This window comes from Phoxinus phoxinus (genome assembly GCF_949152265.1).
Source record: "Phoxinus phoxinus genome assembly, chromosome: 2".
NCBI lineage: Eukaryota > Metazoa > Chordata > Actinopteri > Cypriniformes > Leuciscidae > Phoxinus > Phoxinus phoxinus.
This window is the reverse complement of record NC_136877.1, coordinates 37,473,235-37,496,186: the sequence shown is the minus strand read 5'-3', so window position 1 is coordinate 37,496,186 and position 22,952 is coordinate 37,473,235. Positions and strand designations below refer to the sequence as shown.

Here is a 22,952-nt window from a genome sequence, read left to right as displayed (position 1 = left end):
ATGGAATTTTTCTGCTTGCATAATCTGTGATAATTGGTTCCTTTCTCATTTGCACACCACCCACTAGCTCAGGGGAGGGTGTCTTTTCTGCCTGGCTGGACAGATCTGGTCTCAAGCCCACTATTCGCTCACGGAATCCTTTAATGTTTAATAGACTCCAGCGCTGGGATCTCCCCAGAACTCTTGACTATAGCTTTACATAATGTCAGGTTGCTGCGAAAGTGAAGAATGTTGTGTGGTGAAACCTATGCTGTGTTGAACATGCAGTCATGTGTGTGAAGAGAAAGCGTGTTGTAGTGGTTGGTTTTACCTCTAGGACTAAAGAGACACATTCCCTACGCTCCAAGTTATTCTTTGTGTGGCTCTGTTGTTTGCAACTTTTGTGTTCCTGAATGTGAGGGATCAACTTATATAGCAAACCCAAACAAGGATAATTAATAGAACACAGCTGAAACCAATGACCTAATAATGACGGTAACTATGGAGACAGACGAGTGAAAACAAACTGAAAGTCCATGAACAAAACTAAACAGAATGGTGACGTCAGTGCTGTGAGTCATGGAGCCTCAGTTGAGCGACTGAGAAAGCTCACCTTTACCTTGGCCCTTTTTAGATATATAGTTATAATTAAATGTATATAATATTGTTTTCATTTTAGTTTAAGTTTTAATAATTTAGTTTTTCTCTTGTTACTATTTCATGTTTACTATAATTTTATTTTCCTTCATAAGTTTTGTATATTATGTATATTCAGATTGATGCTATAATGCAGAATATTAAAGGGATCAAATTGAGAAATCAAATTTTCCTTGATCTTTTGACATGTAAGAGGTCATTGTACTATAAAAACATCCTGAGCTCCAATTTAAGTTCCTTGTTACCGGTAGTCCAAAAACAGCTTTTACTGAAACCAAGCTCTGAAAACTATTGTTTTTTTTCAGTTTGGTCACATTATGATGCAATAGTGCGACGAAAGACCGCCCCTGCACAATCTAATCAACTCCTACTTATTTGGCCCCGCCCACTGGCGCATTAGGGAGAAAAACAAAGGTGTTTGATCCTTCTCATGTTAACATCTGTCACTGTACATAACAAAGGTGAGAAACCAGTCATTGTGAAATCTACTGGAAATGAGAACTACAGGTTATTTTTATGGTATGCCATAAAGCGTCTATTTTTAAATGTGATTGTTGATACATTTTACTAGTATTTACCATACTTGCAATATACACATTTAAATGTAATATATAAATAAATAAATAAAAATTCCTTCAAACTAAATAATTTTCTTTATAAAAGAGATTTGGTCCTCAAAAAGGTACATCTTGAAAAAAAAAAGGGCGGGGGAGGCGTATTATCATCAGTGTCGTCTTATATTCGGAACAATATGATTTTTAATTACAGAAAAGGTCAATACTACGATTATTATTACGATTTTTAACTTTATCAATTTTTTAGGTTTTCAGAAAACACAGCAGATGCATTTCACATCCGTGCACAGCGGTATCCTTTTGTGAAAGTGAAAGTGAGTTTTTGATATTGAGAGATCTGCACTATTTATGTAGAAAGATTACAACAGAAAAATGCATCCCTGAAGTTAAAACATGCAGTAGATCCGGTCCTCATCTCCAGCTCTATTTTTCCACACACAAAAAAAAACTTTTCAGAAGATGGAAATAAGCTGAATAAAATTGGCAGAAGTACGGAAGCAGTGCTATGTACCATGAAACCCATGTAATAATACAAATACTTGCTTTAATACTGCAGTAATTTTACGCAACTTAAATAGAATTAAACCGCAACTACGAGTGGCAGTTCTCTCCGAAATAAATATATTCTGTGCCAGTTATTTGTGCTTGAACAGTTTTGACCTATTGTACTGTATTGTGTGTCTGTTATTGTATGTTTGTAGCGAGCTTTACTGGAACAGAAGCAGAAAAAGAAGCGTCAGGAGCCCCTGATGGTGCAGTCCAATCTGGACGGGCGGTCTCGGGTGCGCAGGACCCGGCAGTCGGAGGAACAGGCTCCCCTCGTGGAGAGCTACCTCAGCGGCAACAGCAGCACCATCTACCACGGTACACATAGCCACATAGCAAAAAAACACTTTCATAAAATATCAAATAACCATATTGCCACAGAGACTCAAGGGTCAGGTTCAATCTCGAGGGCATGAGACGTTATTCCAAGCTGTCTTTACACTGACATGCCAATATCGACCCAAGCTGCTCAAATAGAGCGGCCCACAAAGGCCGGTGATTGAAAATGGAAATGCTTGTTTGCTGATTGTTCGGCAAACAATTCTGCCATTCTTCGCACTGCCAGCGGTACTGGCTTGAGTTACTCTATTGATCTCTGTCCCAGACTGCTCAGTGTTAGATAAACCCTTCCTACAATGTCACTGCAGACCTCAATCATCTATATTAAAACATCTGTTTGGTCTTATGGCTAAGCTCTACTCAATGAAATAGCCTATTCTGCAGAAAATGGCTGAGTAACACGAGTAATAAAGAACTGTGATGTGTGTTATAGAGCTACATTATAGAGTTTAACAATATCTTTAACAACATATTGTATATTTTGTTTGTTTAAAGCCTTGTGCACCAGTGCTATTTTAGAATTATTTCTATATTTCACAATATTTTGAAATAAAATTGGTAACACTTTAATTTAGGGTCCAATTCTCACTATTAACTAGTTGTTTATTAGTATGCATATTACTAGGATATTGACTTTTTATTAGTACTTACTTATAAAGCACATATTAATTCCTTATTCTGCATGATCATATTCTACATCCCTTAATCCTACCCCTAATCTTACAACCACCTTACTACCTATTAATAAGCAGTAATTAGTTTATTGAGTTATGAGTTTGAAGCAAAAGTTGTAGTTAACAGCACTGTAAACCCTAATGCTTAAAATAATTAATTGGTTTGAGTAGAGGCATCTCAAATTATACAAATTAGTTCCATCAAATGAAGTTTTTTTTTATTTTTTTATTGAGTTCACAAAACTGACACATTTTAAGTAAGTTGAATTGTTTCATTGTTTTGAGTTTTATAAACTTGTTTCTTTTAATTTAGATAAACCTAAATTAAACTGAAACTGGGCTGGGATTTCTACATCATGCTTTGCCATGAAACTCAAAAGGGAGAGTAAATGCTAAAATTAAGTGTTATATACAGTAATGCTTTTTGTGCCAGATTCATGTTTAGTGGGAGATTTAGTTGTGTTTAATGTTTTGTTATGCTAGTTTAGAAGAGTTTCTGTTATGTTGAGTTTTTGGGGGGGGAGCAGAAAGACTCACACTGATACAAGCTCTAAAGAAGACTTCTTCTCGACAGTCAAAGCGGGGTTACGTTATTGCCCGTCGTGCACAGGAACCCGAAAGGCAACGGGGTGGCGGCTTATATATATATATATATATATATATATATATATATATATATATATATATATATATATATATATATATATATATATACAGGGGTGCACATAACAGGTACGCAGGTACGCATGCGCGACAAAAATCAGGAATGCGTAATGCCACTTGTGTTACTACGCGCCTTTGCGTACTGTCGCCAAAATGTAACCTAGGCAGTGTTAATTAAATTTTTTTCACAGATGAAAACGAGACGATAACTAAATAAAAACCTTGTTTTAAATGACGACCACTATGACGAATAAAAACTAGACGAAAATGTAAGGGAGGGACGATTTGGGGAAGTGATCCAGTCAGAACTGATTTGCGTTTGTGGAAGATGCGCACATTTGAATTGTAACGTGCTGATCTACCGAGTCGGCATGCGCTTCATGCATGTCTCAAATCGTTAAAAAATGTAAACGTCGCGGAGAAAGAGAAGAGCAGACATATGGATAGATCTGAATAAGAGTGACGACGCGAAAGACAGCTTTATTCGGTATGTTTTTCTGTGCGAACACACACACACACACACGACCCAAAGCATGCAGCCCCGCACATAGACACAGCGCGCTGCGCGCAAGGACTGAATCGAGCTCTCTTTCGCGTCTGAATGGACAAATACACACAACATTATGTCTAAATGACCGTTTTGGAGAGTATTCACGTAAACACAGTCGGTTATGTCTTTACAGAACGTACCGTGCATCAGTGCAATTGGATCTGCACACTCGCTCTTAAAGTGACAGTGCGTAATAAACCTAATGCCTTCTGTACACTTAATATTGATCAAACAACAAAATAAAAAGAGAAAATTCACTGCTCTTTAATATCTTTAATAAGGATTAATTATATTTAATTTATACAAATAAATATATCTGAACAATCAAATAACACTTCAAATAATTTTTTTCCAAAGGTGTTTTCTATCATTTTAGGTCGTTTTTCCCCCCACGCTGATGTAAATTTAAGTGTTCGTTTATTTTTTTTTAATAAGTTTGGTTTTAGTTAGTTATTTTATGCTATAAAAACGGGAATGTGACGTCATGATTGGCAGCTGTGGCCACGCTACATATGGGGTGAGTACCAAACACCATCTCCTGGTCCTCATCTGAGTAACTCACTGAAAAAGTTATGTGCACCCCTGTATATATATATATATATAAATAAATATAGCTGCAAGCAGCGATGGAGGGCCCAAGCCGGTGGCAGCGCCAGCCCGGTGCCTTTAGTGTAACTAAAGGCACCAGGGTGGCGGGGCCACCGGCTTGGGCCCGTAATCGCTGCTTGCAGCTATATTTTTCCTTGCTTTTATTTAGTGATTATTTTAATTCCTTTCTGTAAAGCACTTTGAATTGCCATAGTGTATGAAATGTGCTATATAAATAAATTCGCCTGGCCTTGCCTTTCCAATTAGCAATGTAGCATTTATTGAATTAGCTGTAAAGCTAGCCAAGTTTCCATGACTACAAATATTTAAGTTGTGGTTACATGATAATTGTAAGTTGTGTATGAATTAACTTACTCAAATATTTCAAGTTAAGAGCAATTGAAATATATGAGTACAAAATAAAAATCTGCAAGGCCTGCTTACTTAAACATTACATTTCCTAAATAAATTTTTTTTATGCAACTTGTTACCTCAAATTATTTGTGTTTTGCCAACTTATTCCGTTAATAGTGAGATATTGGACCATAAACTAAAGTGTGACCAATTAGTTTTTATATTTTTTAGCTATTTATTTAGTTTAAATCATTTTATTGTGTGCTTTTGCTATTTTATTAGTATTTCTATTTAGTTTAAGTTTTAAAACTATAATTTTATTTTTAGTTCTTTTTTAAATTTCAGTTAGTTGCCAAGGCAACATTTCTATTCTACGGTAATTTTCATGTACGTTTTTAAGTTTTGTTTTTTCATCTAATGTTTATATATATTTTTTCAATTACTCTTTCATAGTTTTAATTTTAGTTCACAGTAACATCACTTCTTTGCACACTGTAAGCAGTCTTTAAATGCAGTGTTGATATGCCAATGCCTCTGATGAAGTTCTGCTGACCGTGTCAGAAGTTTGTGGTCACATTCATGTAGACTGCTCCTATGACATTTGTCTAATGAAGAACCAGAAGGAGTTTTTCCTTTATTTATTTTTTACATGCTGAGGGAGTAGATTATCGACAGTATCTGTGGCATCATGTCAACTGAAAACAGAGTTGAACTTGTACTGAGTCCAAAACATTCCAGTAAATCAGTTGATACTGATCACCTGTACTCTGGGACTATAATAATCCTCACAGGCTTGTGTTGTGTTATGAAAGAGAGGAATGTCTGTTGCGGTTTACAGTATTATGAATAATTTACTGTGTTTCGCTCAGTTTTGTGCTGTCTCATCAAAGAGAGAGCACCTTTGGCTCTCATCCAGCCTGAGCTTCAGTGAATTGTAAAACTGTAATTGATTATGCTGTGCATATTCTTTGTACATCTGTGTTTGTCAGCCCTATTTGGATGTTTTCAATTTATTATGCCATCTTTACACTGTAAAGGCAACACATATGCTGCATTTGAAGTGGCATATATACCTCAACAAGGTGCATTTGCACATACAATTTTGCTGCACAAAGTAATCTTATTGCATAAAATGATGACTAAAATATGACATTTGTAGGCAAATTGATTCAAATTTTTTAATCGCAATTGAAGTCATAGTTTTGTTGTACCGGTGTTCAGTTCCAAGAAAGCTAAATAACAACGCTTTGTGTAATTATTAGGCTTGGTTATTTGTGTGGATGACACTCATTTCATGGAAAATGCAAACACAATATGATAATTTATAATGTAATGATAAAATATTATTTTATTAATCAACTTTCTAATCCTTTATAATTTTACATGTGTAAAAATCCTGCCCTCAACCAGTGTTTGCTTTAATATTTCTTTGCATGATTTGATAATGATAAAATTACATGTATATTTTGAAATGATAGCAAAAACATTTGAGGGTTTCGTTGTCACAGAAGCAAAGCAGCATCAGAGCCATTTAGGAACTAGGGTGGGTCAAAGCGGCACCTTTTTGCAGCAGTGCGTGAATGCAGACAAGTGAAGCCTGAGCAGTGAAGAGTTTTACTCACCTGTGAATTGATGCCTTCTGTCTCTCAAAGCATGAGTAAGAAAAAATAACTTCATTGTTTCCTTCTGAGTCACTACTTCTTTTAAAAATAGCAACATCTTTGTTGTTTCTTTCCATAACTAAACCATTGATCACTTTTATCTCACTCTGTCTGACAGGCTTGTCTTTTAAGCCTTTCAGTGTTAGTGATGTACTCCATCTATCGACAAGCTTCGAACTGACAGTGATATGCACTTTCGTGAGTATTGTCAGGGGGCACAGACTCAGAGGAACCCTTCTGATCCGTTGCTTAAGGAAACCGCAGCAGTTCACAGCCTTGAAGGACAGTTAAAAGGAGCAGGCTGTGAAAAAGGAATAACTTTTGCCTCAATGCTTTGATTTCACAGTTGGCTCTGACAGCCACTACATCCCCTTCAATTACAATTGCGTCCAAAGGTGTACAAGTATGGCCCTGTCCCCAATGGCACACTTCACATGCACTTACGTCTTGTGGACTTACAATGGCCTCTTCGTGCACGTGTCCGTTTAGTCCATGGGTGTCCCATTTGTCATTTTAGGTGTCAGAAGGGTGCCCTCGAGCACCCCCCTTTGCGGTCTTTTGCGCATGATGCAGACTTCTTCCCGACAGTCAAAGTGGCGTTATGTCATTAAAATTGCCGCAAGTGTTTAGGGTGCCATTTGGGAAATTACCTATGGAGCTAGATTAGTCTTATTAACATTTCACGCAAAAAACACGATGCACACATGTGTAGCGAATTTCACATGCACGAAAAAATATATTTTCACCAAAAGCAATTCAAGTGCGCAAAATAAAATTATATATTTAGAAAATACATTTTACAAATGCAAAACACAATTCATAGATATACAACTGTGCACAAAAAAGTTTTGAATGTTTAAAATTTACGAGTTTATCCTTGAATCTGAATGTGCAAATCATCATTTTAAGACTTTCCTGGCAGCGCTCTGCTCCCACCTGGGTCAGTCGTACTCTTTAGCCAATCAGATTTTTGCTTATCAATCAACCAATTATAATCACGTGAGGGCGTGCCTACCTGGACGTTACATCATCAGCTTCCGACCACTGTTCAAGTCATGGCTAAGCAGAGGTATGTGCAGTCGATCGGTTCTGTCACGCTCGGTTGCAGAACACACGATGAAGCAGAAGAATATGTTCAGAATGTCTTTAATAATCCACAAGAGTCAACTCTAATACAGGCAGGCAAACAAACACAACTCGGGCATTAACGAGACCGGACAAAGAACACTGAAAACACAGGAACTTATATACTGATGATGATAAGGTGAACACAGCTGAACAGAATGACAAATCATATTAGTAAGACGACAAACGAGTGGCGGGAACAGAACAAAGGAAAACAGAAACCAAAGAATACTAACTAAAAGTCTGTGAAAGTGAAACTAAAGCCCGGGACACACCGAATCCGACTGTGTTGTCGCCTCGCGTCGCCTGTGTCGGAAAAAAAAAGCTGTAGCCTACTTGAACACACCTAGAGAACTACAGTCGCCTAGAGAACTTCCTTTGCACCTGCGTGTAAATGAGACAACTGTCTATTTCTGCAGATATATTCATCTATATTCGTCATTCAAAAAGGGAAACCGACAATGCAGATACACAAACCGTAAACAAAGCAGTGCGTGCTTACCCTTTTGAATATCAATCCTGCTAAACACTTTCTTTATTCTACTCTGCTCATGTTAATATTGAAATTTTCACCAAGGAACACTTGGGTAAGATGACGAAACATTAGAACAGCCTTCTATCTGTACCATTTTGACTTCTTTGCTCGTTGTTTTGCTATTATTCTTGTGCACTGACTATTTACTAAGCTGAACAGCCAGAGTTCCCTCTTTCACTGACGGCCCGAAGCCGATTCAACATGTTTCAACTGATTCAACATGTTAAATTGGCCCAAAACAAACAGACGGCGTCAGACTAGAGCAAATTACTAGACTAGGGAAAACTATATCGGCTCAAAAACAGCCGATCGTCGGCTTGGTGTGTCCCGGGCTTAAGACGACAGACAGACTATGGGCCCTATTTTAACGATCTGAAACGCAAGTAACTTGGTGGGCGGATCGCGGCGATGAAATCTATCTGCGCAAATCTAAAATGGGTTGGTCTGAAGTAGCTACATTACTCATAGGTGTGGTTTGGATTTGCCAGGCGCACGCAACTTGCATGATGGTAAAGGTGATTTCGCAGTCCTCAGAATTTTGTTTCCTGGTTTATGACGGACAACCCACTTTGTCAGATGTCCTTATATACCGGTGTCTTGCCACTATTGATCAAACAGGTTTGATCCGTCATTACTACAATTAGCCTGAATAATTTGGGTACATGTGTAAGCTAGATTTATGCCTATTGTTCACATCTTCATGGACACAATGATTTCCCTCGTGTGGTAATATTTTTCCTTTAATTGTGTATGGTTTGCAAAAATATGAACTGCTGGGTCTGTGTAGATGAGAGAAGCAAAGTATATGTGCGTTATGAACACACTACATTATGGCCAAGCATGCGCCCTTAAAATAGCATCTGAATAACGCGCCATTGACTTTAGGTTTTTCCTGGTCTGTGGCGGAATTGTTTTCTCAAACTGCAAAATACAGTAGCACCAGGGAACGTTTGCGTCAGAACACGGCTCCTCTTTCCGCTGAACATATAATTAATGTAATGATGTGCATACATTGGAGACCATTTACGTTTCATTTGTTTTGTTTTAAGCTACACTGTACATATATATGTAGTTTTATTGTTTCAGATTTCTGAGACAGATAATGTATAAAGTTGCAGATAACCAGTACAGTGACCTTACCATTCCTACTGTAATTTAATAGTCATGTTGCAAGCCATCCATTTTGACAGTTGTTTTAAGAAGAGGTAGAAAGTAATGCATTGTTACTGTATTCATTTGTATCTTGCTGACTCCATGTACATGCTCAAGGAATAAAGCCCTGTATTATTAAATGTTATTTTAAATTATGAAATGTTCTTTTGTAAAAAGACATTCGTTACATAAGTTTTAATTTGAACGTTTCTGAATCCTTTGTGAATAAAATCTATGTAAAATCACTTGGCCATGATTAATTGTATTGTTCCTGTTGCATACGAAGATCATGAACTGACAGTCTCAAGTATGAAGGAGCACAACATTTAGTACAGAGAAATATATGTCTTTTCCATAGTTATGAGATAGACTGACTAACTGTTTGAAGCTGGGCTACAAGTTCTTCAGTCAAAGGCCGTTCTGGGAAACCACAATTCCATTCCATCTTCTTCTTCTTCTTTTTAAAAAAAAAGTAGATACATGTGTATGGCCAAATGATGAATATAAATGCTATACATAAGGTGAATGGTTAACAAATTCAATGTGTTAAATCCAGTCATCACTGAACCTCTCTCTTTCTCTGTCAGGACATATCAGATTTGGTCTTATATTTAAAGCAGTAAACACCTAGTACAAGAGGTGCAGACAGAGGAAGAGCAGGAAACAGAAGATTAAGTGATGGTAAAATAATTGAATGGAGTTTACAGAGTAGCCTAACCTTTTTACTAGGCAAAGTAAAATGAATGCTTCACAACATTGTCCTGTGACATTAAACATTCTCTGAGATGACAATACACACAGCACAGAACATTAGTAAATTAATATGAAATATATTAAGACATTAATACATAAAGATAACGTATAAAAGATAATAAAGAAACAACATGAATTAAGATGTTTGTGACTGCTATCCAGATGTCACGCCAAAGGTGTTTAATCCTGAAAAAATGCAAGGAAACAATAATAATTTAGCACTGCATACTGTTGCACAAATGGCTTGTACAAATAGCGTCATCACTAAACATCGAGTGCTCATAAAAATCGGTCTATTCACTATTTAAGCCAGGCATAGCACTAAGAGGGAGCTAGGGTGGGCATTGGCCACCAAGATGATTGTTTTGCTCACCCTATTGTCAGGGTTCTGTCACTTCTGTCTATTTCTTGGTTTTGTGACAGAGCCCTGACTCCTGTTTTGTTTGTGACTTGTTTCATGTGCTTTCTTGTCATGTTTTGTCTCGTACTGTATAGCACACAGCTTGTGTTTTACACTAGCTGTGTGCTTTCATGTTGTCATGTTTTGTGTGAACACGTGGCTTATGAGTGTTCTCCTTAGCTGCGTGTTCATGTCTCGTTTTGTGTGAACACATGGGTTGTGATTTGTTTTACTGGCCATGTGCTTGTGTTTTTAGTCATGTTTAGTGTGAGCACATGGCTTGTCTTGTGTTTCCTTGTACCATGTGCTCTCCTGTCAATTTTGTCTTGCCCTGCCCATCTTGTTACCTGATTATTGATTCATTTGCCCCACATGTCCTCCCTCGTTACCTGTTTTGTTTGCTCTCCCTATTTATTCTTCTTGTGCTTTCAGTCCTGTGTGGTTCGTCATTGTATGTGTTTCCCTGCTGTCTAGTCTAGTCTAGTCTAGTCTAGTCTAGTCTAGTCTAGTCTAGTCTAGTCTAGTCCCCCTCGGGGTAGTTTTTGTTGTCTGTTTTTTTTATTTATTATCATTAAAAGCCCATCAACTCTGCACCTGAGTCCTCGCTCCTTTCACCATCCCCACGCCTGACACCTATAGCATTTGAGTGATTTTAAGTGAGGGAGCTGTCTGAGGGGCTTTTCCAGCAAACACATTTATGCTGTGCTATGGCAACGTCGCTGTCCACGTACTCGCAACATAGTAACAACGTCGAATTGTAAGACGCGACAGGGCTGTAGGCTGTAGCAACGTTGTTGCGAGACATTCAGCAACTGAGAGACGGCATTCTGACAAATATTTTTTGTCAGATTTAGCATTTTATGTTTTGCGGTTAATTTTTAATTAGTCAGATATAAGATAATTATATACTTTTTAAATATTGTATATCCTTATTATTATTTAATGTGACTATCAGTAAATTAGCCTAATGATTATCAACACCTGCAAGTGTACACTTTGACAGAAGGTTACGTTAATTCAACTATATTAAAATAGCAAACTATATAAAAATGGTAATCAAATTGCACTTCCAAAAGTCATACATTTGTGGGGGAAAAAAACTAAATAAACAAATATTCTAATTTCTTTAAAGTATAATAAATAAAACATAAAAAGTAAAGATCAGAACATTTAATGAACAAAACCAGGGTTCTGTACAAGGCAGACAGTAGTCGAAAGCCGGGCGATAATGGTCGGTAAACGGAATCAGTCCAGGAAACATCCACAAAACCAGAGGAGCAAAGAAACGAATGAGACTATACTAGCAGACAAATCAAATGAAAAACTAAACTACATTACATTAGAAAATGAAGTTGTAGGTTGTGTTAGAATAATTACGTATCTTTGTAATAAATGTTTTAATTGCGTATCTTTTGGCCATGTTGTTAAAACGTTGTTAGAAGGTTGGGTACGTTGTGCCAATGTTCTGTGTTTGCTGGGTTGCCACTAAAATACAACAAAAATGCATAATTTCCTCTTCATTTTGGACAAAGTATGGGACATCTTGAACATCTGATTCCCACAGCAGTTGCTTACATTTGTTAAACGCTTTAACTTATCTCTAACTTTCTAACACAGAAATTGACTTATCGACTGCGCATACCTCTGCTTAGCCATGTCTTGAACTGTGGTCAAAAGCTGATGACTTAACATCCAGGTAGGCATGCCCTCACATGATTATGATTGGTCGATTGATAAGCTTAAGTCTGATTGGCTAAAGAGTACGACTGACCCAGGTGGGAGGAGAGCGCTGCCGGGAACGTCTCAAAAATACACACTCCCAAATCCACGGCATTCAGATTCAAGGATGAACTAATACAGTTTAATAATTTAAAACGTTTTATGCACAGTTGTATATCTATGAATTGTGTTTTGAATTTGTGAAATTTATTTTATGAATCTATAATTTTATTTTGCGCATGTGAATTGCTTTTTGTGGGAAAAAAAATGTTCACACGCAAATTAGGTTTCATGCGTGTGAAACTGGCTACGCATGTGTGCTTCATGTTTTTTGCGTGAAATAATAATGAGACTGATCTATCTCCATATACGAGAGCAGTGGAATGTAGCATTTTTTTGTTCTTGCAGCCATCTCCTGTGTGTACGCTGAATACGTAAGCTTAGTTTTTGCTTTGTGTCTTTGCTAACTCTTTCCTCTCATTCATTTTAACCCTTTTCTTTATTTCCTCCCTTTTTTTGTATTCTCTCACACTATCTTCTCTGCTCCTGCTGGCTTCTCCTGCACCTCCTCGTTTAGTACAAGAAGCGGAACAGGAAGAAGTTAAAGCCATAGCAGAGGTTCAAGCCCCTCGCTCGGCTAAAAAAACCAAGCCGCCTACCTCCACTCCTCAGACTGGCAGCGCCAAGAAGGAGAAAAAGGGCAAGCACAAAGGTCAGCTGAGCAGCCTACTAACCGTCAGGCCCAGCATGTGCACGGAAATCTCTCTCTCTCTCTGTGTGTGTGTGTGTGTGTGTGTGTGTGCACGCTTGTGTCTTAGTGTGTGAAGGACATTTGTGTCACCCAGGGATTCAATTTGTGTCACGATCAGCATTACCTGCACTGTACAGAAATAAATAAAATATGATTGAGGACGTTCACATGCATTATGACAGCATTGTTTGCTCCTTATGAATGTATATTGCCATTCAAAACTTTAAGGCCAGTAAGTTTTTTTTTTTTTTTTTTTTTTTTTTAGAAATACTTTTATTCAGCAAAGATGCATTCAATTGATCAAAAGTGACAGTTAAGGCATTTATATTGTTACAAAAAAAATCTGTTTCAAATAAATGTTGTTCTTTTGAACATTTTATTAATTCACTAGTTCGCCTGCCCATTCAGCCTTAAAGGTTAATTTTAAACTAACTTGGCTTGCTGTCCTCAAACCTGAGGCTTGGCTTGAGCGTCGAGTTAACAGTATTAATGTATTCATTTATTTTTTATTTTTTACTGGTTTTCACATCGATTTCAACATTCAGTTTCACATCAATTTCAACACTGCCCTTTTGCCATGCACGTAAAGGTTGTGTGTTTCTTACCCTTTGTCTGTTGACATGTAAACAGCAATGGCAGTTAGCATTTCTATTGTTTTGAGCTCTCCTGCTGAATTGTTACACTATGACATTGACCATAATGACATTCACCGTACTGCTTTTTCTGTCATCGTTTTCTCACTCTCATGCTGTTCCAAACCTGTATGACTCTTCCTTCTGTGAAACACAAAAGAAGATATTATTGAAAAATATCTTAGTGTTTTTTGTCTGTATTTTCTATAGCTGACATTGTACCCCATTGACTTTCAAAATATGTTCTTCTTCTGTTCCACAGAAGAAAGAAAGCCAAGAAATGATGGAACAGTGTTAATTTGCTTCCTAATTGAAAAAAACCCCAAACATTTTAAAAGCACATCATTTCAGTCAAACAGCAGATACTGTCATTTGCAATCTCTCATGTGGTGTGTTCGCTTAAACTATACCACAGCTATATACAATCTTCTCATGTCTTTATGTTATCCATACTGTTATTTTTTATTTCCGCTAATCTAAGTTCATCTCCTTGTGAGGGTGTCAAGTTTTTTTACTGCTTTCTCAAATGACAATGACAGCATGGCACACAACGGATAGACCAAACCGCTGCTCTACTGCCAATCCTTCCTCATGGAATAACAAAATCCCCTCTAATACTGTTTAGTAGCAGCTGCTGTCCGCCTGCCATGACCTACTGCAGCCTTCATCAATACAAGACACAAACATTCATGAAACAGACAAATGCTGTCTCTCTATGCTGGATATTAGTCATATGGGCTCGATCCATCTAGCGGCAGCAGTAGTGATGCTTTTAGCTCAGCGTCAGCACCATTATGACTCACACAAGGCATTTGGATTTATTTCTGGGGGCGAATTTATTTTTTGCTTTTTATTTAAAAGGTGTGACTTTTATTTGAGCAGCTGACATGGCTATAAACAAGTCTACAATTCAATAAATAAAGTAAATTCGAGTTTAATAGAGTGCTGCAGGAATAATATTTTTGTAGGTCAACCCAGAAGTTAGCACTTCTCTTGACAAGATAAAAAAGCCAATAGGATTTGTCCATTTGCTTTTGGATTATTTCAGAAAAAAAGCTCTGTGACAAACAAAAGTTTAGTACTCTTTCACATTTTGTCCATCAAGATAACCCTCACAAATGAACACAACTTTATTGAATTTTGACACTAAATACAATCTCCAAAAGCTAACGTTAGTCTTGCCTGACTCTAGAGTCTAAAGTCTTGCCTGAACACAGCCATTTCTTCACCTTTTTCTCTTTTATTACAATTCTGCTTGTCGTCTTCTGGGACTGCGACAGCTAAACCATCATTATGTCCCCGCACTCATGTAACAAACCTCGACACAGGTCATGGTGGTTTATACGTGACATAACCAACACAAACAAATCTGTGACTCACAAATGATGATATCAAATCAAACATGCTATTTCTGGACCCCAAGCTCTGAAAGATTACGCTGATACACATGTCTTGTTCATGCTATGAAAACTATTCTTGATTGATTAAGATACTCTCTGTCTCTCTGGCTCTTTCTTTGATGATTACTCACCTTGTTAAAGAGCCACATCACAGGTCACTTTGACCTCAATGACAATCATAGTCTAAATACAATAGTTATTATTGTGCAATCACGAGCACTAATGCCTCTCGGCCATCTAGTCAGAGCTAATTCCCTCACATTGTTCAGCAGACGAATTTCCTGAAGGGGGGTGAAGGGTCTCTGTTGCTATAATGACTTGTTTTGGCCTGGTTGGATGCATGGATGGATGGATAGATGAATGGGAGCTGTGGGCAGTTGCATATTGCGTTGTTTGACATAGGACAACATGTTCTTCCCCTGATAGTGACTAATTGGATGAAATATAAAACCCAGACTGACATAAGAGCATCTATAAATAGATGATAGCAAATTCTTGAAACCCCAAAGGCACTTAAAAGCGTCAGCACGATCACTGAGAAGGTTTTATATTGCATACATATATTGTTCAAAAGTTTGGAATAATGAAGATGTGTTTCATGTTTTTGAAAGACGTCTCTTATGCTCACCAAGGCTGCATGTATTCGATCAAAAATACAGAAAAACAGTAATATTTTCAAATATGTTTACAGTTTAAAATGTATTCCTTTATTACAGTGTAGTTTATTCTTGTGGTGACCAAGCTGAATTTTCAGCAGTCATTACTTGGTCTTCAGTGTCACATGATGCATTTAAATTTTTGTGATTTTAATGTAAACAAAACGTTCTGGTGCAGTCTGACAAGAAAATAACGGGAAAAGACAACATTTGCTTAAAGCAACAACAACAAAAAAACATTTATTGACACTAGGGCTGGGTATTAACACATATTTCACAATTCGATTTGAGATTTGATTTCGATTCACAAGCTTGCAATTTGATTCAAGTTTGGTTTATTTCAATTTGATACACATTTACTGCACATTTCCTCAAAGAAAAAATCTCTCTCAATTACTGCTATAAACTATTCAGGGAACCCCAGATATCATAATATTAAAGGTTAAAATTAACGATACCACTTTACAATAAGGTTTCATTAGTTTACTTTTGACTTATCATGAACTGAGACTGAACAATACTTCTACAGCATTTATTAATCTTAATGTTAATTTCTACATTTACTTATACATTATTAAAATCAAAAGTTGTATTTGTTAACATTAGTTAATGCACTGTGAACTAACATGAACAAACAATCAACAACTTTATTTTTTTATTAGCATTAACAAAGATTAATAATTACTGTAACAAATCTATTGCTCATTGTTAATTCATGTTATTACATTAACGATACACAATACGGAACAATACCTTATTGTAAAATGTTACCAAATTAACTGATTTATAGGCTACTTGCATTTAAATGACACAAAATGAAGTTTTATAACAACATAATAATAATTATTTCTATACATTTTTTAGATATAAACATTTAACTGGTGGCTGTAATAAAATTGATTTATTCAAACATACATTAAATATTGAAGAACAGGTTAAGTAAAAAAAATACAATGAATAAGCAATATAGTTTATATATTTAGCAAAATTCTCTAAGTAATTTTTTCTAGCTGACTAATGAGTTTTTTGGACATTGAATGGCTTTTCTGAGGTAAATGTTTTATTGACGTCTTTCTGGTTGAAGCATTGATTGAGTGATTACATAAGACATACATTCAGCTAATTGTACTGTTTACTTTAAAAAACTTTCTGATGTTCAAACATGTTTATTTCATTTATTTTATGAGGCAGAGCGATCTATCATGACACGTTCAAGAGAAAAAAAAGATCTTGACAGCTCGAGATATTTATTGCGCCTTAAATATTTTACAATGTTAGTGTACCGGTATTTTTGACCAAATAATGCAGCCTTGGCGAGCATAAGAAACTTCTTTTAAAAACAGTTTTAAAAATTGTAATTAGATTTGACTTTTGACTGGTAGTGCATGTGTCACAAAGTAATTCTATATGCAGAGGGATTCATTTATTAATATTTGAATGTCTGTCTCCATAAACACCATTAATTTGTGACAGCAAACTGGAAACGGGATGGTTGATATAGTCGAGTTAACGGTGTTACTGTGTTGTGGTGGTCCCAAAGGAATTGATGGGCCCGCTGCCTTCCAGGATGAGGGTCAGGAGCTGGGCAACCAGATTCAGATCCTGACAGTGGGCCACTCACCTGCCCAGGAGAGCGAGGCAGAGGGCCAGGGTGAGGCAGTGGGCAACACACAGTCACAGGGCAAACAGGACCTACGGGTCACCATGCTGAAGAAAGGTACACCAGCGATAGTCCTCGGAGTAACACAAAGGAGAGTGGAGAGAGAGACAGATGGAGAGGCCACTATGATCATGACGACTAAGCCATGCACATTCGCTGATTGTTTTTCAGGATTACTGATCTCCTAACATGCAAAAAAAACATGTTCTTGTAATATCATCATATGGCGACTAACATCTACTTACATGCTATAGCCTTTATATTCAGTGTCTGCCTCTCTCTCCTCCTTCTGTGACATTTTTAGATTAGATCATGTCTTTAGTGTCTGCATGACTTTGTAGAGCTGGTTTGAGCCGAACTGGACTGTGGACAATCATTTGCATCTTTTTTTCTTCTAATTTGTTGAACAGACTAAAAGTGAATCGTTTTTTTTAATTTTTGTTTTACCCAAATGTACTCCGTTTGTTGCGTCTACTGAATTTCATGCCATATGCTCTTTTGGCATCAGAGTGCAGTTATTTACAGTGTTGTTTGCAGTGCATAAATGCCACCATGTTTGCTTTATGCCTGCTGCTGTTCTCTCCTCATGTTCTGTAATCGCACTATTTGATAAGCACATAAAAAAAGTTCTTGTTCATAGGAATCTCCAGTAGCATGAACTTCGATGAAGAGGAGGATGAAGATGATTTGGTCAGCTCAAGTTCATCTCAGCTCAACAGCAACACAAGACCTGGCTCTGCCACCAGCAAAAAGTCCAGCAAGGTAGCATTTCTCTGCTTATTTAGAAGTGTCCATTAATGACTTCAATAAATTAAGTTGATTTTTCAGTTTTACACAATGTGAACTATAGATGCAGACAGCAAGGAGTTGGAGTTACCATAGTTACCAATCCATTGCTCTGAGGCAAATAAAGATATTTATGTCCACTGAAGGCAAATTTGAAGGACCCCAGGGTCAGCGGATTTATGCATAGGCATTCTAGGCACCTGCCTATGCCCGCACGTCCAGAATGACCCAATTACAATGAGGACAAACAACATTTTTTTATTATTATTATTGTTTCATTCTAATGCTAAAACTCTGTAAGATAATTACTTTGGGAAAAAAAATAACATTTAAAATATCGTCACTGACGGCCAGAAACTTTGTATCTCTATTTACACATGAGACTTGGCACTGCAACCTTTAGCCAAAAAAGCTTAATGGCTAATGTTAACACTGCAGCTTTGGTGGCACGCAGGCGTAGCGAAGGAGACAAGAGGCTGTTTTTTTTAAGAGAAGGCAGAGTAGGGAATGTCATGACAGGTAGGACTCATATATGGCATTACCATCAGCAAACGTGTAGTAGTATTTAATAATAGGCATTGTGTAATATCACTGTAAAATTTTCAACTTTTTAAAAGTTTTTGTTCTACCTTATTTGTACGTTTAGTCAACTTGAAATGTGAAGTTGTATTAAGTGACAACTTGGATATTTGAGTTGCCACTTAAAAATTTAAGGCGGCACGAACACTTACATTTTTAAGTTGAAACATGTTTTTACAGTGTTTACTGATATTGTATATTTTCTAAAGAAAAACAATATCAATGTTTTCTTTCTTTAGCTTTCAGTTTTTTTTTTTCAATTATAAGACTTGAATGACTATTAGTGCCATGCACTATTTTTTGTTCACATTTTAATGAATAAAGAGAAAATTAACTATTTAATTATAAATATTGTATTATATTGTTATTTAATGAAATAATAAATTAAATTAAAGCTGCAAGCAGCGATGAAAACGGCCCTCGCACCCGTGCTACCACCACCCGGCGACTTTAGGAAAACAGAGCATGGTGAGCAGTATGTAAATATAGGAGGACTATGTTAAAGTCATTTGTATTTGCCACACTTCCTGCTATACAGCAGGTGGCGCTATAGTATACTATAACCGAATATGAGCATGGCCATGTGTTCAGGACAGGACATGACAGGAAAAATTTGAGGAGGATCATATCAAAACTGTAGGAGGAGTTTGTTAAAGTACAAAACCTGAAAATGGCAAAAACTGCACAAAAATCGGAGAGGAAATTCAAAATGGCAGACTTCCTGTTGTGTTTAGGGCTATGACCCAAGATACTTTTTAGTAGGTATTGGGTCATTACATGTATGTACCGAATTTTGTCCATGTGAAACATGGCAGGGGCAATTAGTCTAAATATTTCTTTGCCCCTGTTTTTTGCCCTTTTGCCCCCACCCAATTCTGAAACCCATATCAGATGTAAATTTCGTGGTGGGCAGTACATAAATATAGAAGGAGTATGTTAAAGTAATTTGTATTGAGCTAATGGCTATTGAGCCATTTTGCCCTTCCTAATTCTGAAACCCATATCACACGTTAATTTTCACCACTTCTGTAGCGTGTGCAAAGTTTCATGAGTTTTCGAGCATGTTTAGGCCCTCAAAAAAGCAATTCACTTTGGAGAAGAAGAAGAAGAAGAAGAAGAAGAAGAAGAAACGGAGCAGATCCAATAGGGTCCTCTCACCATCGGTGCTCGGGCCCTAATGTGTTCTCTTTATGGCTTCAAGGTTTCAACAAATGAATTAGACTTGAATTTTAATAATTTATGACTTTTGTGTATGCCTAATAATGATAAAACACTTTATAATGAATGAAGGTAACAAAATGCAAAGATTTTAATAAAAAAAAAAGTATAATTTTATTTCTATGGCTTTCAGGTTTCCACAATTAAATGCCAATTACATTTTTAGTGACTAGTATCACTGCTATGTATGCCCAATAAAGCTGTTTTTTAATGAACAGATACAAATTGAATCTTAAATGTGGTTTAATGCACACTGTAGTGACCTCTGCAGCTAATTTCCAATCTTTTTTCCGCAGTAAAGGACATTTCACAAACATTTTAAGTCCTGTACATTTACTAGAGATATAACACCAAATATAGAACATTATTCACAAGACAAACACGCCATTCCACAAAAAAACTATGTAATGTAAACTGTAACTGACTATCATAAAACTCTGAATGCTGACCATTGACATCAATGCCATTATATGATAGGATGCGGTGCCTATAACGTGATCCAAGTTAGCTTTTTCTAATGGTAAGAGCCACAGACCCTCATATCTCCCTATAATAAGACAATCTCTGGACTAGGACAGCACAAGACGGGAGTGTCCAAAAACCTAGCTGACTTGTTGCCTTATGAGGCAATGACTTAGCAGGCAGCGTTTGCGCACGAAGGTACCTCGCGAAACTGATTTCGAACAGAGGCATCGTAACGGTTTAATGATCTACAGCAAAATAGAGAGAGCTTTGGTGAAAATTAAGCAAATATTTAATTACTACAATAGCTATTTCTCACATGAAATGACATCAAAAGTAAAAATGTTTACACACAAACTGACCACCTACCTTAACTTTCATTTTACATTTACATTTACATTTATGCATTTGGCAGACGCTTTTATCCAAAGCGACTTACATTGCATTATCCTATACATTTATACATAGGTATGTGCAATCCCCTGGGATCGAACCCACAATCTTGCGTTGTTAACGCAATGCTCTTACCACTGAGCTACAGGAAAGCACTTTCAGACGCCATCTTTATTTTTCTGGCTCCACGGTCACTGATTGTGACCAATTCAATACTCCACATACTCTATACTGTTAACTCCACAGTAAGTAAATCCACTTCAACAGCTAATTTCTCTGTGACAGCGATGCCATCGAAAATATACAGAGTTACTGCGAAAACGGAAGGTCAAAGACAAAATTCTAAAAATGGCTGTGCGTTTGTTTCTCTGACGCATAAGGTCTATTAGCAAGTCATGATAGGCCATGCTCAATATGCAACACTCCATTTTTTTTACAAGGTGAAGGTCACTGCTAGTTCATTCTGAGATATTTAAATTGAAGGTTATTTTAAGCAGTCTCTGTGCGTTAGCTCCAAATATGAACTCCTCAGTTGTGTTACATGTACAGTGCTGACACAAGCAGTCTGTGTTTTGTCATGCTAGGATGTATTCTCTTGTGTCTATCTTGGCACAAAGCCTGCAATGCTGGAAGTGGAGGGTCATAGTCCTGTTGTTTCCTATGGCAACAGTGAAATGATTACTTTCTTAAAATAACTTGATGGAAACCCTGCCTGTTTGAAGCCCCTTTTCTAGCCAATGTCTCATTGGTGATTTCTCTGTAGTCTGTACGGTGTTTTGTAGAAATCTATAATAATTATTGCTATAGTTGTATATAGTTTATTAATTAAACATATTTCCCCCCGGTTTCACAGACGAGGCTTAAGCTAGTCCCAGACGAAAATGCATGTTTGAGCCATTTTAACTGAAAGCAACTTGCACTGACATATCTTAAAATATGTCAGTGCCATTGTCTGGTCTCAAGATGCACACCCGTAATGTTTTTTTTTTTCTAAGGCACATTTATAAAAGCTACTTAAATACCCTAATTGAACTGTGAATAAGGCCTAATCCTGCTTAAAGTCGGCATGAAATCAAAATTGACCCTATTTACTTTGTTAGCGGATATTACTAGTCTTGTGGTGAACAATTAATCCGTGCAAGTTAATATACAGAAAAAAATAGTTTGCCGTGGTTATCTTAAATCAAAGTCTGAAAAGTTACTTCCGGGTCTGGAATGAGTCTTTTTCTGATGACATAGGCTTGACGACTTGGGTTGGTTAATCGCTTAACCACTCCCCTCAAACCGTTACTCTGCTATGGGCGAGAGATGGAGAGGAGGAGCGCTAAAGTAAAACCCTGCCCTCTGTTCAATATTCCGTTTCACTCGGAAATGCGTCACAACACTTGAGAAAAGTCGTTTGCAACTTTCGGTTCACGCGGACTTTAATCTATGCCATGGCTGTGAAACCAGGCCATTATGTATTTTATCTCGCTTTTCATGGGGAATCATCATGTAGGCCCTATCCCTGTATGTGTAGATATACCAGATGGGGAGAACACCTGCGGTGTTGTGCGGTATGATTTTGAAGAATATTTGTTTTCTAATTTGTGTATAACTATTATATATGCATCGTTTATGCTTTTATTAATTGAGAGACTACATGGACTGTCAGGTACTGGCTTGATTTGATAATGAATGACGACATAATATTTAGGAACAATAATGAGAAACACCAGTACGAAACGTTAACACAAGACAATGAACAGAGGATGACTGAGGATACACTGGGGCTGTGTTCCAGTCCACTTTTAGACACGCACTTGCAAACTTCCCTAAGCACTTCCCCTCAGGGGAATCTCTGCCGCCATTTTGAAGTGCGTTCCACTTCGTGAAGTAGACGAGGGAAGTTTATATTGACAGACCCTCGTTCCCTCAATTTTGACCAAGGGAGCGAGTCTACTTCATACAGTATGTACACTTCAGGCTTAGGACGTTCCAATTCAGCCTATTGCAGTTTCCACCAGTAGTGGGCACAATGACGTACATCCGAGTGAACGAGACGAGGGAAGTTAGCGAAGGGCATGACAATTTTAGACTGGAACGCAGCCAAAAATGATGACAAGAGTCTTAATGAAGGACAGGTGTAGGTGATTAGTTAACATG

The 22,952-nt window shown here is 37.1% G+C and overlaps 1 protein-coding gene across 6 annotated transcripts in view; it reads left to right on the top strand.

Moving 5' to 3' along the window:
• tub (TUB bipartite transcription factor) overlaps window positions 1-22,952 on the top strand; it is an 88,130-nt gene that overhangs the window by 60,435 nt on the left and 4,743 nt on the right. For 4 of the 6 annotated variants that reach the window (XM_079605319.1, XM_079605321.1, XM_079605320.1 and 1 more), the window contains exons 3-6: window positions 1,913-2,075; window positions 12,848-12,982; window positions 17,250-17,426; window positions 18,010-18,131. In XM_079605319.1, the coding sequence (XP_079461445.1) occupies window positions 1,913-2,075; window positions 12,848-12,982; window positions 17,250-17,426; window positions 18,010-18,131 (597 nt within the window). The remainder of the gene's footprint in view (window positions 1-1,912; window positions 2,076-12,847; window positions 12,983-17,249; window positions 17,427-18,009; window positions 18,132-22,952) is intronic. The other 2 variants (XM_079605322.1, XM_079605323.1) reach the window with 1 other exon arrangement.